The 19,756-nt window shown below is 36.2% G+C and overlaps 1 protein-coding gene across 1 annotated transcript; it reads right to left on the bottom strand.

The window, feature by feature from the left end:
- Positions 1 to 7,075: 7,075 nt before the first annotated feature.
- LOC145771016 (uncharacterized) lies at positions 7,076 to 18,946 on the bottom strand. Its single transcript, XM_082582758.1, has 9 exons — positions 18,855 to 18,946; positions 16,746 to 16,838; positions 16,056 to 16,166; positions 14,275 to 14,444; positions 13,935 to 14,043; positions 9,829 to 9,936; positions 8,988 to 9,117; positions 7,533 to 7,683; positions 7,076 to 7,219 (listed from the first exon to the last, which is right to left on the bottom strand). Exons 1-9 carry the CDS (start codon positions 18,916 to 18,918, stop codon positions 7,076 to 7,078), a joined length of 1,080 nt encoding a protein of 359 aa, XP_082438884.1. The 5' UTR covers positions 18,919 to 18,946.
- Between the last annotated feature and the right edge of the window lie 810 nt (positions 18,947 to 19,756).

Here is a 19,756-nt window from a genome sequence, read left to right as displayed (position 1 = left end):
GATAATATTACAATTTCCTATTGGCCCCGATTGACTGCCCAAGCAATCCCAAGACAGACGGACCTACTTCCAGTTGACGATACTTGGCTCATCACATCCTCCCCGATTAACGTCATAGTACATGACGACACTGTTTCAATGACGACAACAATACAGTGCTCGTTGAATATTATTCTCGTAAAATACCCAAGGGATTTGCTACTGTCTTGCAAAATAGAAGATACTCTACTTTCAGATTACCAAATTATTGTCAACGACAACACTGGTTAACCTCCCTTTTATCAAAAAAGCGTAACAGTTCAGGAGGGTCAAGTATACAGACACATTGATTGGAAACTGTAGGCTCAGCAAGCTAACTGATCGATTGGTGAATTTGCACATAGGCTACATCGCTTCTAATGGTTGCTGAGTCTCTCATTCGACACCACTCAAGAGCATCATTCTAGCAAAACACATAATGACATGCCTGAAAGTAGACAAAAAATTGACTTTCTTGCTTTCTCGTTCACTTAATCTAACTAAACCATCAACCACGGGGTGTAATCTTATTAACGACATTTTGCAAAAACATATTGCTCTTTGCTCTAGTCTTGCCAAGCAACTGTCCCTGCACAACAAAACAATGAACAATTTGAATAGCGGACTTTTTCAACTTTAATGTTTTTCTAAAGGAATTTCGAAAGAAATCCTTTCTCCACCGATAAACTTGCATTTTTTGCATTTAGAAACCGTGCAAGATTGTCAATGCTCAACACTTCCTAGTTTTGTTTTTAACTAAGAATGGAGATTTCAGAGAAATGAATGTGAGTTTCAACCATTGTTGTGTTCAATGACAAGTGTTTTTCCAAACGGAAAACTTCGAAAAAAGTAGGTCGCTCTATTTTTTTTTTATCAATGAATTCTGGAGACATACAATTACTTATGTCAATTATCTGATAACAATAGAAAAACGCACCTGGATGTCTATCTTTTGTATTTTTTCGCTTGTCGAAGCAAGCATCAATTTTACGTAGCAACAACGAAAACAAAACGAAGCCTACCCATACACTTAGCTGGATAGATAAGAACAGGATACAGTGTGTCTTACAAACATCTTTGTTTGTTTAAGCAAAGACTTGCTTGTTTATTCAATAAATCTTTAGTGCTGTTTGTTTGATAAAATGGCCAATAACAAAGCACATAAACAAAACGTTCTCTCGCCAAACCTCTGGCGATGTTACATCATTACCTGAAATCCTACTTTATGAACTTTTGATACTTTACATGCTCATGATGGACCTTTGCCTTATTAGGGATTGGACTAGAAGTGAACTTTTTTGTGGAAATTTTGCCTGTATAATTCTCATCTTACCTTGTGAAAGTTCTGTCACAAGGATGGATGCCATCAACAAGTAGCATGGCAGCCACACAACACTCTGGCAATCAGCTATTTTTCTCTCAAGTTCAACAAATGTCAAAACATGCAGAGTAACTTGAAATTAACGGCCATTGCAGAGGGACTCAAGTTTGGAATGAGCATGCACCAAAATATGAATGATGTATATAAAAAGTTCTAGTTCAAAACTAAAGCATTTCATTTGCAATAGAAAGACATGATTTGTTGTGGGTAGAAACAAATGTAAGCAATAAAAAATAACCGCACGGTTATAATATTTTGTTGTTTAGAAAATAACATTGTCACGCTGTAATTAGTGATATTTTCACTAATTTTAAGCATTTTACTTTCTTTAAAGCATTAACTTATTGTCTTTTGTTTTCACCACAAACTACCATCTGATTGCTTTGACTGGAATCTGACCTCTTCTCTCAACTTTTATATTTCAGAAGCGTTGTCATTATGTAAGCTTCCCTTGAAGCAGGTAAGAAGAGTAAGACCATGAATGCCCGACTCCGTTATCTGTAAGGACTTACTCAGGAAACATTGAAAATATAAAAACGGATTTTTTATAAAATATAAAAGTTTACACTATTTCCTCAGAATAAGTCACGTAAGGACACCAGGAGACCGAATGTTTTCAGATACTCGGCCGTGAGAAAAGTTTGTGTAAAACTGCTATCGGTGGAGTGGTGGAAGGTAACGAATTTTTCGTCTTCTTGTACATTTCCTGCTACCAGTTTTTCCCAACCGTCTAATGGTTGACTCTATTTTGTACATCGCGACACTGGCTACTTAAACCCAATTTTACTTTTGAAATGACCAAACTGTTATTGTGAGCTGTATGTTATCACTATTGAAACTTTAGTAGAATACTAAACACTAATCGAAAATGGGTTTTTGGTTTTTCTGTTTACATCAAACAAAACAAACAATCGAAAGACAATCTGAAAGTGACATAGCATGCACTGTAGCTTATGAACATGAATGATGTCATCGTTCTTGCTAAACGAAACTCTTTTGTTAGGAGAATAATAAAATGAACCATTTTCAAAATTAAAAAACCTCTCACTATGGAAGTATTGCCGACATAAAGCTAAGCTTGATATTTGCGCACTCTTCTAATGATTTTATTTAATTAAAATTGATTTAACCTCAGACGGTACTCGGACCAGATGCTTAGTTTCACAGAACTGATTACGTCATGCGAAACAAAATCTATAATTGAATTACGACTCCCTTTTACTTCACCGAACTTTGAAAAACAGTCGAACGGGAAATAAATAACATTTTGATATCAGAGTGATTTCGTCTAAATTGTTGTTTTTTTGTAGGTCAAGTTTATTTCCCAAGATACGAACACCATGTTTCGTACAGTGGAAAAGTTAAAAAGGTATTTTGTAATTATGTGATTTGTGATCTAACAAGCCAGCGGTCCCTCAACTTTTCTCTATCACGGACAGGTTTTAAAATGAAAATAGCCTCGCAGTCAGGCAATAGAAAAAAAAAGTTTGGCATTTGCTGTCATAGATCTAGTTTTTATGGCGGTAACAACAGACTTCAAGTTATTAGCACATAGTACCGTATCTTGGCTTTTGATGGGCTCTTAAAACTTACCGGTAGGCTATTACTGTATTCCTTAAATCCATTTTCTGCAACCATGCGTTCGTAAGACATTACTATTAAACAACATGGGAAGAAGCGAGGAAAACGAGAGAGAAAATTTTGCAGAAATGTAGAAAATTTACGTATGTTTTTGCGTAGCATGTGATCAAGTGTCCCCTCCATGGATCCCTCACTACTTTGATAGATGTACAACAGATTATAAGTGAGATTCTTACGTGTTAAATGTATGATAGCCTACTTTCACTGTAATCAATATATTTTATTGCTAAGGAGTAAGGACATTCTTTCAACTAACTCAAACACTTAACCACCATTTTGAATGAGTACCCGGTAGCAACCTTTTCGAGACCCGATGGTTGGGGACCCTTGATCTAAGCTACCAAAAACGTTTGCGAACTTTAGCGAGGGTTTTTGGGGTGATACATGAAATAGCCTACAATGCTTTCCTAATTGCTTAGAAGACTATCAAAACCTTTCCAATTCAAGTTTGCTTTATTTGGTGAAGTAGCAAATATCAATAAAACTACTAAGGGAACTGATAACAACAAGTTATAAGGTGGTATTTCAACAAGGTAGATGCAGACTGAAGAATGAAAATAGACTAACTCTTAACCTATAGGCTACTACATCATTCCTTGTGTATGTATGCTAATCTACATATATATAGTAAAGCCTTCTTAAAATCATTTCTTCATTATATAAAAAGGCTTTTCGTGATTATTCGGATGATTTATTTTGCTCGCAAGACAATTTTTTAAGTTGAACATCTTCCCATTTATTGTAGGTTAAATTGTCTGCCTCACAGAGGTTAGCCTCAAGTCACAAAGTCCGTAAAAGTAGCACTTAGTTTTGTTCCTACCACTCAGCATTGATAAAATGGATGGTACTGTAATATGCACTCGACTGCGTCTCTATAAACACACACTGAAACTGCACGTCTTACTAAGTAGGCTTCTTAGAGCAACATAGCAAAGTCTCACTCATACATTCAAGACGTAGAATCAATATTAAAATGACGAATTTTGCAGCCTGGAGTGTAAACGAGTACGACACGTGGCATTATATTATTGTTTGTATGTTGTTCAAAACCTGTTTACACCGTATCATCTATACACCCATAGTATTATACACCTTATTTAAACCCAGGAAATCAATGTATTTTGACCATGAAGGTGCTTAAACAACAAGTCTACGTTACGTAGCATATTTCCAGATAGTAGATCTGCCGGTTCAAACCTAAAACTAAATATAGGCTTCGATTTTGCCATTTTCCGCAGCTAATTGGCGTGTCAATAGACTATATCCCAGTCAACGCAATCCGTCGTTTTTACATTGATTCAACATCTGCATGCGTTGAATCAATGTAAAAAGGAACGATTTTGCTGCCTGGAATCGAACAGTGCAGCTGTAATTGATTCTTTTTTGATTTCAACAGTTGCTAACACTTAAAGAACAAAAAAATTAGCTTTAGAATTAGTAACATCGAGCTAAAGCAAAAACAAACTTTCTGTTGGTACACAATTTGGTGTAAAACTTTTCCAAAATATGAATAGACATATTCGTGTGTTGATGGTAATTCTACATGATTATAAAAGGCCATCAACTTTCTGTGGTGGTCTTCAACGGCTGCTGGAAGTGCCGAAAGCATAAAACTTGTAACGGTTGCGTGAAGCGGCATTGCAGTCTACATGAGGACGAAATTGTCTACAATTCGAAAAAAATGGGGATTTCAATGAAAGCTCATAGTGCTGTATATCCAATCCAGGTAGTAAGCGACCTGTAATATAAAGTTTGACAAAGTGTTACAATTCATTTGAGTTGACGTTCCCCAATAAAATCTAACATTTTGATATCTAAAAACTGGTTATTACTAATAAATCCCAACTCTAATATTTACGTTGGCTTTGTAATTCGTCTCACATCATATATGAAAATCTTCAAATATTATAATAGCAAGCGCTTTGCCGCTTTCCACTATCATAGCACGTTTATGCCTCACTGCCTCATATAGTCAAAGTCAATAAAGTCAAGTTTTTTTTTAGTAATTATTATTGCGAGATGATTATAAGTAAGAGTTCTGGGCACAAGGACTAAGTTTCACATTCTTATTTTGATAGGTAAATAAAAAGTCAATTTTTCAATTTTAGGTCAATAAAGTCAATTTTTTCGCTTCTAGCAATAGTTGCAAAGTTCGTCAATTTTATGTGGTTGCCACGTCCAAACCAAGTGTTTTTTAAGTGTTGAGAAAGCTGATACTTTAACACCTTTTTATTCCCTATCTGCTTCTGTATAAAAACGTTTTTCGATGCTTCACAAACTTCTGACCAACAACAGAAAATTTAATGCCGAAAATATGAAACACTGTATTATGTTACCCTTGAATTCTTGCTCTTAGTGAACGTGATGTTTATTGTGGAATTATAGTTGTCTGCTTATATAACCTTTAGACTAGCCTAATATCTTTTTGCTGATTTAATTTTTTGTTGTTGATGCAAATACCAAACACAAGAAAAACTGTTTCACTCATAGTCAAAGTTTTGTTAGGTCAATAATGTCAATTTTTTGGAATTTTAAGTCAATGAAACTTGCAATAGTCATTACATTTAAAAAACAAGTTTATCAGAAGAAAGTTTGAACTAAGAGTTACTCACGTCGGTGTACACTCCTGGTTTGTTCGCTTCTCCACACCCCTCACCCCAAGATACGATACCAGTGATGCGATACACACCCACACTCACCCTACTCACCAGCGGACCTCCACTATCACCCTATGGAAAAAAAGATTTGCATTTGGTCATAATTTGAATTTTTGTGATGTTTGTAAGATTTCGCTAGGAGAGGTTGGATTTGCGCTGTTCAAGAACGTTTTAAGGAGCTCCAGAACTAAGGGCTTAATAGTCGCTTGGCTATTTACAAACTTATCAAATGGTTGTTGAGGTAATTCACCGATAGAGATTCACTAGGAGAGGTTGGATTTGCGCTGTTCAAGAACGTTTTAAGGAGCTCCAGAACTAAGGGCTTAATAGTCGCTTGGCTATTTACAAACTTATCAAATGGTTGTTGAGGTAATTCACTGATAGATATAAAATGAAAGGAGGCATAATTGTTTTGCAAGCTTGGCTTCATAATTATTAACGCACACATAAAAAATAAAACTTCAAAATAAAGTCCCTTAGATTTTAACCTTTGAGTGAAATTATATGACAATTAGGCCTACCCGCTGTTTTTATTTATTTCTGGCATGTTACAAATTCAACTGACGCAATCTTTGTACTCTTAGTTAATTTTATGATGCTTTCTGAAACAGCCTAGCAGAAAATGAAAAAAGCTTACACTGCAAGCGTCCATTCCACCCTCCGAGTAGCCGGCACATAACATTCCTCTGCTTAGAATCGGATACCAAGATTTACACGTTGAATAGTCGATTAAAGGAACTACCAACTGCCTCAGCACATTGTTATTTCCAGTTCCTTAGAATGAACAATATTGAATATGCGTTAGATCACATTGAGCAACGTTTATTAAGTCGCTTTCCTTGCCAGAGCAAATGAAGAAAAATATACATTTTTAAATGAAAATCTACTAATCAGTGAAAACGTATGGAAAAAACATTAAACCAATAAACTATTTAGGCGTTTTTTTAAATCTATTTCGTAGGCTACAACGGCTATTCCCACTCTCAAACTTGATTGTTCAGAAATTAACCACTGTAAGCAGGGGATGTCGTTGCGTAACACCTCATAATTGAAAAGTCATTCATCCAATGCCAATACAGTACCATGACTTTTCAACAAGGGTTCCTACTTCCCCAGAAGTGTATTCATTTAATTTCGAAGGATACAAATCTCCTAGTTTTTTTTTAAATTCACTTTCAACAACCGCTATAATGATCGGTAAAATGATGTAAAAAAATAAAAGCGTACTGGCTAGACAAAACGTCAGAAATCCTAACTTACATGATATCAGAATAACGATGTGTTTTAAAGATAAGATTTATGAAGTAGTTGATATCTTAACCATAACTTGGGAAACCTACTTTTAGTTTATTAACCATAAAATAGTAATTTATTCCAATTATAACAATCTTTTGGCCTTCCAACCTTGCGTTTCTCCCCAGCCTGTCACTATCATTTTGTTGCCAACATTTGGAATACTGCTAGGGCTGGAGGGAAGACAAACGCATTTGATGAGATTGCTGAATGTTACTCTCTCTTTCATCTGAAAGTAGACAGATTTTGCAAAACTGCTGTAGCGTGAAGCTGTAGAAGGCTATAGAATTTAAGCCAATCAACAGAAAACATTATTTGTGTGACTACTCAAAGCAAATCAACATGAGACAAAAAATTGCCAATGTTTAAATGATTATAATGACCTCTTTCTTGATGTGTTGCCAATCGTATTAACAATCTTCAATAAAATATTGAAACTTTTTCAACATAAAAAATTACTTATAGGAGATCCTCTTTTGGAGAGGTTACTTATGGTATTAAAAAAAACTGTTAATAGCAATCCAGCCAATGTACAAAGTAACCTTTGCCAAAGCGATGTCGTTTCTCTTGGTGGTGTAGTTGTACCCATCATGAATCATAAGAAGATAGAAGTGTACCTTTCTTTCCCCTTCATTACTTTTATCCTTATAATGTTTACCGACATAGCCGAAGTAAAAACCAGGATCGGAGGAACTGTGCAATGCAAAAATAAAAACATTATTTGAAGGGAAGGTTGAAACTACTTTCTAATGATAACATCTTATTTGCGATTGTATCTCCTATGCTGAACAACGATGGAAAAATTATAGGCTATGCAAGCAAATGTGTTATATGGCGTTTGTAACAAACACCCAATATCCTTTGGTTTGCTCATATCAAAAGCATTGAGATATAAGTGGCTGATGATTTACCTCACAGTTTTCAGTTTGTTTTAATTTCTGACCATCATAATGAAGAACAATATGGGCCAAACATAGCAGAAGTCTACAAAAAGGTAGTAGCGACAAAACTTAAAAGCACTTGAAAACAAAAACTTTCAGCATGGTGAAATCAGGGATTAAGGTGAAGCAAAGGTTTAAATGAACTTAGGCAGCAAACGATTGACAACTTTATTTTTAAAGCCAAATATTACATTAATTTAGAGCTGATGCATTTAAACGCAGGTCTTTTCAAAACAGTGATCACGATGCTCGAAAAGATTGGAAGAGTGACAGAAAACTGCAAATTTCCAACAGTTTTTCGCAACTCGGTAGCGCCCTTTGAAGGATAAAATTTTACAAGATACCAAACACTAACTAGCATACATTTGGTTTGGTTATGAATCTTTATCCTCGGACTGGCAAAGCCTTGGTTGGTTATTCCTGATAGTTTCGCATATACTTGTAGAGGCTTTAGACGCAGGACCGGTTACCGAGATTGGCAGAGTGCAGTTTTCCGATTGTGGAAGTGTTGTTGCTGGAGAATTATGCGATCCATTAAGTGCCACTGAATGGAAAGCAGTCCTAAGAATGCGTTGCTCAAGCGCATACCCCGAGAGTCGAACCAGCCCCGTTTGATCTTGAAGCACTTTCGTTCACGAAGTTACGCGCTAACCTACTGAGCTATCGGTCGTACACTATCTATTGACGTGCACACAGAGGGCAAGATGTTTTTGTCCCCCCCCCCTGTAGTTTATATTGAAAAACAACACGATTAAAATAAAATACTAGCCATGGAATTTTGAGTAGTAACTGATTTTTTGTAAATTACAGTCCCCGTGACCAAGTGTCTGCTAATTCTATGTTGTTGAGATTGCCACAAAGAGATAAAGCAGACAAGACCGTAGAAGTATTTTTTACTTGTGTATGCCTATATGCACTTACAGTACTTTTAAAGCTACAGCATAAAATTTGATAAACTTCAATTTAGACGATTCAACAGCTTCTTTAATAAGGTCAAAGAACTGAAGTTGGTTAAACAACTAGTAACTTAGGCCTATTACTTTGGTTATTTCATACTAGAGAAAGCAGTGCGCGGCTGTAAGAATCCACCAAGGATTTATCAAAGATCCCCCACAGATAAGTTTTCCTGACCGCTTGAAATTGATGGAAGCTTGCCAAGGAAAACTTCCCAATCTTGCTTGTGTGCCTTGCAAAAGAGAAGAGAAACATATTTTTATGTTACTGCGCTTACTGAGTTAAAAAATGAAAGCGCCCCTTATAACTTACAATCTGGGGTTGTGGAGTTGGGCGAAAAATTCACTACTCCGACTCTTCGGTTTTCATTGGCCGATTTCTACTCTGACTTCAGTGTTGCTAGATTTCGTTACTGTTCTTTGTTACTTTTGTAAGTTTAACTTCACTCAAGTTGTGATCGAAATTGAAACGACCACTTTTACAAAAACTGACAAGAACAAACACTTCTATTTTCTTCTAAAGTTTTAGGGTGCAATACGAGAACAAACAAACTGCAAGCAAAAATTTTATTGATCATCATTTTATATCAAGCCGGAGTCGGCTCTTTTTTAACGATTCCATCTCCGGACACGCCAACATCCTTCCGATTTTGTAGCTCTGATTATACACATTACTGTATTGTAGTAAGTAAAGTAATCCATGGAAAGCCTTAATCAACAAATAAAAATTATCTGGAAAGAATTATAGCATTACACATTGCAAAACCGGCAACTGAACTCGCTGTATTAAAACGAAAATAACAAAAGTTTAGATACTTTAAGATTATTTGCAAGATAAGGCTGGAACAATTTTCAATTACTTGTAGTGTTAAAATTCATTATTTAAAAATATGCCAAAATCGAAGCATCACTTCTTCGTCATATTTTCATTACATTGCTGTTACCTCCAAGTATCCTGTGATCCATCAATACGCTGGGTTTGACAGTTGGTCTTCCGCAACCAAGCTGCTTCACTTGAGGTTTACTTGTGGTTGGTGGGGGAAGAGTGGTAACTACATCAAATAATGATGTAGTTGATTGAAAGAGTGGGGGAAACAGTTGAATGTTAAATGAATAGTTAAATACTTCGTAATAATTCAACACAAGTTGTACGGTAACTTGAAAAAAAAATTAAATTATTAATCTTTCAAAAAGTTCTTCTGGCGGTCTCTAAATCAAGAAAAAAAAATTAAGAAAGAATAAAAAAAAAACTCTTCGAGTATTGCTTTTGCTTCGTTTTACTAGCTCATAATCAAGGTTAAAGTCAAATTTAAAGTCTTAAATCTTAAAATTAAATTGTATTAATGTGTCAATAATATAAAAATGAACATGCCTTGAAACAGCAAAGCCCTCATACGAACAATCTAATCCAGAAATTGGCAACCTTTTTTGCACTACGGACCGGTTTAAGGCAGGCGTTATTTTACGGACCAGCCTTCGATGAAACACATATTATGTTTAGTGCATGCAAACATATCAGACCTACAATCATTCAGTCATTGTAACGATGCTTTCGTGAGAGTTCTGGAAGTGGTTTGCAATAATAAACTTGCAACAATAATCCTACAGAGATTATGGTAGTGAAATATAATATGGGTTAACGACCTCACCAATGTTCTGGATATAATCAAGCCAGAATACCCTGATTTCGCGATAACAGCACCAAAACTTTTGTTATCATTTTCAATATCCTATCTATGCCAGGCTAGTTGTTATGTGGTGTGACAGCAAACAAGGCAAAAATTGCAATGTAGTCTGGACATAACGAATACATTGCGGGTGTCATTTATGCACATTTAAGGTTCCTATCATTTGTAATTTTTAGCAGCGGATCCTCTTGTAGCACAGATATGGTGAATTAGGTCCTTTTCGTTTTGGAGGTAACTCTTGAATTCTTGTAAAGAAGATAAGTGATTGCGAACTCGTTAAGAGAATGCTGCTGACCCAAGCACGTTGTTATCAAAAATCTCTGCGAAATGTTTAAAACATGTCCAACATCGTTTTGCCTTCGTGCCGCTCTCACAATTCCAGTTTAGCTTGGAATGCAACCACTTGGCCGAGTGGTTAGCGCGTTGGGCTCGCAGTCGAGAGCCTGCATGTTCGACTCCAGCCACCCGCACTTGCTGTTGCTTCTCTGGGCAAGAAACTTTACGATGATTGCCTCTACCCAGTGATCGATTTCGAGTAATGGGTAGTATCAAAGTTAAGTCATAAGTAGAGTAGACAACCGGAAACAGACATTGCCGTCGGCTGCAGCGTGGGTCAGGTGTACGTCGGAAGGCGTACACCGATGCATAGCAGTCAAGTCCGCTTTCCCGCAATGCAGGATAAATATATGAAAAACAAACAAACACTTTATCTGGTAACTTAAACACAGTTTGGAGCAGTTTGGTCTTGGTTTGCGCAGCCCTTCAACAAACTCCTCACGGACTGGCGCCGGGCCGCGCGGCCTGGTGGTTGCCGACTCATACCCTAATCTACTTCAATTAACAACTTTGCGGATAAACCCATAAACTTATTAAAAACCACATACCGGAGTTACATCGATATACAGTATGGATGGATTTAATATCACTATCAGGCATAATCCGTGTTTCTTTTATTGGTCTGAAAATAATAACAGAATTTCACTTTCAGAGAAATTAGTTTAACCACTTGTTCAATTGGACTTCAACTTAAGGATTTGCAGTTTGGTGAAATTTGGATAAAACTTATTAGAAAATTGAAAAATTTAAGGGTTGGAAAATGTGATTTTTGAGGATCTGTAAATAATTCCACCAAAACCCAAATCTCTCAATTTTCTGAAGTTCTACTCTCAAAATTTTCTAATACGTATCTCAAATATTTTTTTTAGTTTTGCTGCAATATAGTACGAGTATAAGACAATAAAAATCCTAGTACAGTGAAATGTTACAACTATCTTGCCATTTTTCTTATGCAAAATTACCAAAAGAAAAATCTGCTGAACACAACATATTAATCAAATACTTGTGATGTAAAAGGTTGTCTTCACGACTCTCTTCTAATTCAATGTAATCTTCCGAACCTGTGGCACAAGATATGACTTACAATATTGCACATCCAGGTACAGTACATAACAGGATTAAAAAGTAACAGTTTCATTCTTTTGTCGTAACTTTTGTAAAACGATAAATAAACCAGGTATCGCAAAAAGTGTTGACTACACAATCTTAAAAAACGATACCGAATTTGAATTTGTAACATTGCAAAGGGCTTGTGACAATTCCTTCTAGTTCTTACACGTAGAGAAACTTTGGAAAGATTGATGACGTAGTTTATTGGGATAATCAAATGTTAAACAGTCAGATAAATAGTCGAACAGTTCTCCTTATGAGATGATAAATGAAAATTCTTGAACTGACGAATGGTTCACAACATCCAGCACATAAAGAAATCAAATTCTGAACAGCAAACGACTTCGTTGATTTCAAAATAAATATACAGGTACACTAATATTTGCAACAGCTACTTTAAAATTGGCAGTAACTTCCACTTTACAATTCATAATATCGGCTGGAACTCTGCAATGGTCTTCAATGTACTTTGCATTACAACTTCTAATTTCCATAATACACAACTCTAATAATAATTGTAAACAAATCACGCGGCTATTTACAGTATAAGAGGTTTGTTAGGACCAGAAGCTTCCAAAGACTAGGAAAAATATTATATACCAAGAACTCATTCTTCTGGTTAACAAGTTTTTTGGTCAACAACAAGAAGCTTCCAGGATGTCACGTACAAAAACTTCCTAAAAGCAGATTTCACAATAACACATTGCTTAACAAAAGGTTACTATCAGTCAAGAATCGTCGAAACACCACAACAGAATTACGCATTAAAATAGTTCACCCACTCTGAAACAAAAATGTAGCTTACCACCAGAGCTACGCATATTGATTGTGACATGGCTGTTCAGTTTAACTAAAACATCAAGACATAGCCTACTCCAACTATTAACACGCCAAAATCTTTCCAACTCCATAGCTATGCTATACACTGTGTATCCGGACCAAAAAAGCTTCTTTTAGAGCTTATCCTAATGGTTTCACATACTCGCAAAGGCTTTGAACCACTGACGCAGGCCCAGTCACCGAGTTTGACAAAGTGAAGTTTTCATCCACTCGGTGACGCTGATGGAAAGCAGTTCTTAAAATGCGTGGCTCAAGTGCACACTTCGAGAGTTGAACCAGCGCTGCTTGATGTTGCGGTTTCTTCGTGTCCAGCGTCTTACGTTTGACCAACACAATTATCCCGGCACATTTTGTTGATACGAAGGAAATCGAAAAATATTAGCCACATTATGCGTTCTAACAAAACGATCTGCAATTTACTAACTGCAATAAGTTGGTCTTGAATGTCATGTTTTAAAATATGTTTGAATACGCTATTACTTTCGTCTATATCAGTCAGTCGTTTTTCCTTCTACTCCTGGTTTTAATAAAATGCTGGCAACATGGCCGTTTTCAGAAAATAATTTGAGCCTGCTACCAATGAAAACTCACATCCGAAACTTGGAGTTAGAATACGATCGAAAAACAAGAATAGAGAGGAGTATTCAGTTGTTTTTGAATAAAAAAAGACGTTGGGATACAAGTGGTAGGAATAGGCCTACAATAATATATATATATAATATTGAGTCGTTGCAGCAGCATTTCCATCTTTTGTTCTTTTTCCAAAAGTCAAATCAATGCAATGAGATTAAAAATGAATGGGTGTCAAAACGGTCATGGCCCCCTCGTTCGGGTGTTTGTTTGGGTGGGGGTTGACCCGACCTTGAGCAAGGTTTGCATGAAATAGAGTACTTGAAAATTTAATTGCAAACAAAGAAGGGATGCCTGATGCAACAAATAGAAATAGAAACACAAAATATCTAAATTTACAGACCTAATTTGATACACGTGCGTGGCACTGTAAATACATTATGTGTGAAACTTTGTATTCAAAGTAATCGAGAGTGCAGCTCGAGGAAGTAAGAAACAACCGAAACCTGCGTCGATGGTTTTGTCACGTCGACGTTTTCTTCCAAATCCGAATGTGAGCATTAACGTTTGTCCAATCAGAAGGGATGAAGAAGTGCAGCGCCCTCCGATGAAAACCTGCGGGAATGTTTTGGAAAGTTTGATAATTTGGAAAACATAATATTTAAAAACCAAGCACTGTTAATATTTGATCAGCTCCAACCCCTGCTCTCACCAAGTGAAATTTCAAACATTGCAATGATTATTGAGCTGCTGATATTATTTTAAACCTGAGTAAGATTCTGAAAACGTATCCGAAGACATCATGCTCATTGTGACTCCAATGAAGATTTCATTAATTTTGTTCACCATCTGTGGTCCTCCTTTTCTTCCAATTCGCGTCATACATCTCCTTCCATGAACAAAATTGATGTAATCTTTATGGAGATTTATTGTCCTCTTCACTAACTTCAAGCATGTTCTAGAAGAAATTTCAGCCAAGATCCGCATCAAACTCCTCAAGGCTGGTGTGTTTCTTTCTGATAAAAAAATAAATTGATATTTTCTAGCGATTGAACATATAGAATCTAAATTGAAAAGCGGAAGTAAAAAAGAAAGAAATGGTCCTATGTAAAATTCACTTTTGTATGCATTAGGCTATTTCAGCAGTCTTGCAAAGATGATATATAATGTAAGCTACATATGGTATGTAAGCTACTATGTAAACAACAGTAGCCTATAGATATGAAATACAAGATAAGACTGTTCACCAAGCATTTAAAATAAAACAATATCTTATGTTCTTCTGATGACTGCAAACATCATCTGCATTCCCAGACATCCACTTTGATTGATTGATTGAATCTTTATCCTCGGACCGGGAAAGCTTCTTGCAGAACTTAATCCTGGCAGTTTCGCATACTGGTAGAGGCTTTGAATCACTGACGCAGGCCCGGTCGCGAATTTTTTTTCCCACGAGATTTCTGTATCATTGATTCTAGTCACTCTAAAAGTAAGATTTTCCGAAAGTGTTAAGAGATTGGTTGATTCAGATAGCGAAATAACTATTTACCAATCAAATTCTGCAATGATAATAAAATATAAGCTTTCCCTAACCCTACTTTTTTTGAAAAGCTCTTGTGCACCGCAAAAATTAATTTAAAGAAGAAAAAAAGTTTGACTTCGTCGGGCGTCGAACCCTCGTTCTCACGATCACTAGGCGGGGATGAAACCACTGAACCAACCGTGCCAACAAGAAAATGTTGCATTCACACGGTTTTAATCCAAACTTTTACCAACATATGTAAATGAGACAGAAATCTCGTGGGAAAAATTTTTTCGCGGCCCGGTCACCGAGATTGACAGAGTGAAGTTTCCGATTGTTGAAGTCTTGTTGCCGGGGAACTATTCCATCCATTAGATGCCGCTGAGTGGAGAGAAGTCCTTAACGTGCGTTGCACAAGCGCACACCCCGAGAGTCTAACCAGCGCCGCTTCATCTTGAAGCTTCTTCCTTCCAGAAGTGACGCGCTAACCAATTGAGCTATCGGGGCGGACTTTATCTGGTTCAGATCTTAACCAGATCGGGTACAAATCTGATTAGATTCTTACCAGATCTGGGCCAAATAACTGTCTGGGTTGTTAATCAGATTTCTTCAATTTTGCCAATATACTTCTGTGTTGTATTATTTGGCTGCTGAACAGTTAGTTTTTACTTGTTCAAGCGTCTTTAATAAAATCACTCGTTCTGACTGACACAACATCGGAAATAACTCTGATTATCACTTTTAACATCTTGCATAGCTTAGCTTTCAGCCACCAGAAGAACGCAAGATATTAATGTATAATGTAGATATTATTACGTCCTTGTTGTGTCGTACATGATCCATGAGTATCCTCATTCTGCTATGTTTAAAAAAGGTTTTAAATTTTATTCATTTCCAAAACATACTGACGTACGGTACTTTAAATGCTGTAAAAATTAATATGAGACTAATGCAATTGAAAGCAAAAACACGAATTAAAATTTAAACCTTTTAATTTTCAAACGTAGGCCTATTAGATGCTTATTCTAATTCCATAGGCTGCAGCATTAATTGAAAAAGTTTTGTTTGTAGTTTAATCTAAATTGGGCTACCGTTCACTTCTCACTTAAGCGTGCTGAGACCCTGTAAGGAATGACGTAATTGCCATCATCGTCTCTGTATCTAGACCATACCTTTCCCACGACCGGACGCGGACTGGGCACTTTAAGTGGATAAGCTGAGAAAATATAAGACACAAAATTACAAATGTTTTCTAGTGTGGCTGATCATGCTCCTAAGCATGGCCACCTGGAGATATCTTTAGGTAGCCATGTCCTAAGCATTAAGCAATTACAACGCACTAAAAATACTTCTTCTCTAATTTTGATTTAAGAAAGGAATTGAAAAAAAAACTTTGACATGACTAAGCAGGTTCCAAATGTTTTCCAATTGAGTTGCACATGGTAAGTAGGTTTTGTAGCAGAATTTCAACCATGTAAGGTTAAGGTAAAGGTGGTTTCATGAATACTTCATGCAAGCATCGGAGATGATAAGAATAGAGTTTCGTTTTATTAAGTTTTTTTGCACCAGTTGCTATATCTCGCTTTTCCTTCACCAACTGCACCCACTCAATTCATTACACCCTGGGTAGAGGTGAGCGGTGTTGTTTCAACAACAAGTTTAAGGCAGAAGTCGAACCAAATTTGCAAAATAGGAAAATGTCCATTGCGCTATCCCACCTAAAACACTTGAGTGTTTGCACAAACACAGCACCACAGTGCGACAATTTATCGCTTTCAACAAAACATAGACCAACCTGAGGAAGATAGATGCTTTTCATGGATATCCTCTTGATTTTTGTAGCGCAACAATAATTTTAAAAGGTCTACTTCGGATGAAGACGTGGGCTCTGAAAATGGTGAAATTTTCTTATATTGTTTTGGCAAACTACAATAGTTGATAATTAAAACCTTCTAACTGATTTTTTGATGCTTTGAGAATAAATAGTTTTTATAAAAATCAACATAATATCGTAATAGTTAACTATATGACTTATATTAGTGCTTCCTAGCTTTCTGAACGTTTCTGAATCTTCGTGGAAATTTTTCATTCGTCACAAAACACCAGCTCAATGGCCGAAGGATTTCGCCTTCGGCTCAAGTAGCTTACTAGTAGATCTAAGATCGACTTCAGGTCTGGTCAAATCGAAGACCTTAAAAAACCGATTGTGTTCTTTCTTGCAAAACGCAGTGAGAACAAGTCGGGTAATCATGTGATGACATTGTAAATCTGATAAACAATTAAAAATGAGCCCTGTAGCTAAAACACCTTAGCAGTCTGTTGTAGAGCGACAATAAATAAAACCATAACATTATTATTATTCGTCACGAAACGTGAAAGATTTATCGAATCAGTGAGACGACACTTCACTTTGTGCACAACCTGCCGAAAGTGTTTTGTACAAGGAGCAATCTAACCTAGTTGTGTACGCCTGATTCACAAAATTATGATAAATTGAAAAGCCAACTTGCCCTGTGCCAAGATAACAAAGATTTTGCCACTGAACAACTAGTTTTGAAAAAGTTGTACAGTTACAAACAAATTGTTACATAAACGAGTCTTGCAGATATGATGATCGCCTCGGAGTCAGTTGACGCTAGTTCTACACCCAATCTGCTTATACAGTATAGGGCTAGGCAGGCGCGAATCTAAGAGTTTTTTTCGGGGAAGGCCAGAAAATTTGAAAATCAATTAAAAAGAAAGAAAAAGCTAAACAGATATGAACAATGATACTACGACATATACGATACGCTATAAAATAGACATTAAAACGACCATTTTCATCAATTGTGATGCCGAGGGACTAATATCAGCTGTTTAGAAGCATATCAAACCATAGGTATGATGCGAAAACATACAATTTCTACAATTTTTCACAAAATTTCGGGGGGGGCCCGGGCCTCCTGGGCCCCCCATAAATCCGCGCCTGGGGCTAGGCGTAGGCCTACTGTAGCCTACATAACGTCGCAAAAATCTTACAATCTTACAATATTTATCAGGATAAGCTGTCGCTGCTGCCTTTCAAAGCAGGTTACAACAAAAAGTTTGCTATTTTACTTGATTTACTTTACGGTTTCTGTTCCAGCTTCTTCTTTTCTTTTTTCTTCTCTATTTTAATCTCAGTAACTTAGATTGAAGGTATTTCAATCTTCAACATTTATTCGTGTTGTTAAATCTTATAGCTAGAGTTCTCTCTCCTAACTTAAAATAAACCTTGCTATATTTTTTTGAGGAATCTCTCACTTAATCTTGCCCAAATGGAAAATTAAGATAGCAATGATGCATTTTAACTATTTGCTTTTTTCCAAACGTAACTTTTGCTTCACAAACTAATAAATAGAGAAATAAAACATAGTAACTTTAGCGGGTTTAACTGAACAAATTCTTTAACTGAACAAATTCTTTGTTCAGTTTGTGCTTTCAGTCCAGAGTGTCATTACAGTTACAGTGCATAGTCAAATTTATCTTACGATTTTTCATTTTATGTATTGCAGATTTAATTCCTGATGAGGACACACGTACGTGTCGAAAACGTTTGAGTTTATTTTATTTAATTATGTTATATTTTGTGTGAAATAAAGTATGCTAAACCCGCTAAAGTTACTATGTTTTACTTCTCTATGGTTCAACAAAGCAAACTCTCTACCAAAGCTTTATTAAACTAATAAATGTGAGATACGCAAAGGGCAAGAATGTGCAACTGCGCACAATTTGTTTCATATGGCCCCTTCTAAAAATATATAGCATTGGAGGTGTGACACCAATCAGCTAGCAAGAGGTCCTGACTAAAAAAAGGATTAAAAGCATGAATAGCCTACCTACGAAATATAAGTAAATCTGTTCAACTGATTTAATCTTGACTTACCACATTGCAAACTGAATAGAGACGCCGCTACAACTGCTGCAACAAAACATGAGTTCCAATGCATTTGTAGAATTCTTTTTATGAAACTTAGCTTCAGTATTGATTCTGTGAAAACAGCGTTTTCATAAAAAAGTAATCAACTGATAGTCGCAAGCATCGTTACACATTGGCAATCGACATACAAAAAAGGAAGTTGTCAATCAATTTTATGACGTCATAATGTTTGCTTGATGGCAGAATGTTTGTGAAAAGGATGTGGAATGATTGCATCATTTGCAATTAAACAACAAACAACATCAGTTGTCACTATGTTCATCAACATATGCAGCATCTTCGATCGTCACCTCATAGCAAATTTGTGACATTCGAACATTTGAAATTGAGACAAAGATTGTTTTCATGTTTCTTACTTAGCTTGGAATTCTGCACTCTACAGTAACGCATAAAATGCGATCTTCGCAAAATATAATGAATCATAACAGGCCGGATCCAGCAAATTGTCTTAGAGGAGACGATTTCAACAACAACAACAAAAAAAACACAATGGTGTGCAAGTCCAGATTTATCCCACCTTTCAAATAGGCTACAACGTAAATAAGACAGAGGATCTTTCAACCGGCCGATTAAGCTAACTAACTGATCAGTTATTGAGGATCGTTTTGAGTGAAGTTCGTGTGTGGACCAGAAATCGGCGATTTTAATCAGTCGATTACGGTTGGTACTTGAAGGAAAAATAGCCATTGAGTGAAACTACTTGATCGGTTGATATGTTCGTTATACAAGCAACACAGATTATATGCAACACGGATTTTGGGAAAATAAGTGGACTTTATGAGGAAGTTGGTCAAACATTTGCAAAAAGACAAAAAAATATTTCCAAGTGACACTTTACAGCCCAATGT

The sequence above is a fragment of the Aplidium turbinatum genome, chromosome 5, assembly GCF_918807975.1.
Source record: "Aplidium turbinatum chromosome 5, kaAplTurb1.1, whole genome shotgun sequence".
Lineage (NCBI taxonomy): Eukaryota > Metazoa > Chordata > Ascidiacea > Aplousobranchia > Polyclinidae > Aplidium > Aplidium turbinatum.
This window is presented reverse-complemented; position numbering and strand designations above follow the sequence as displayed.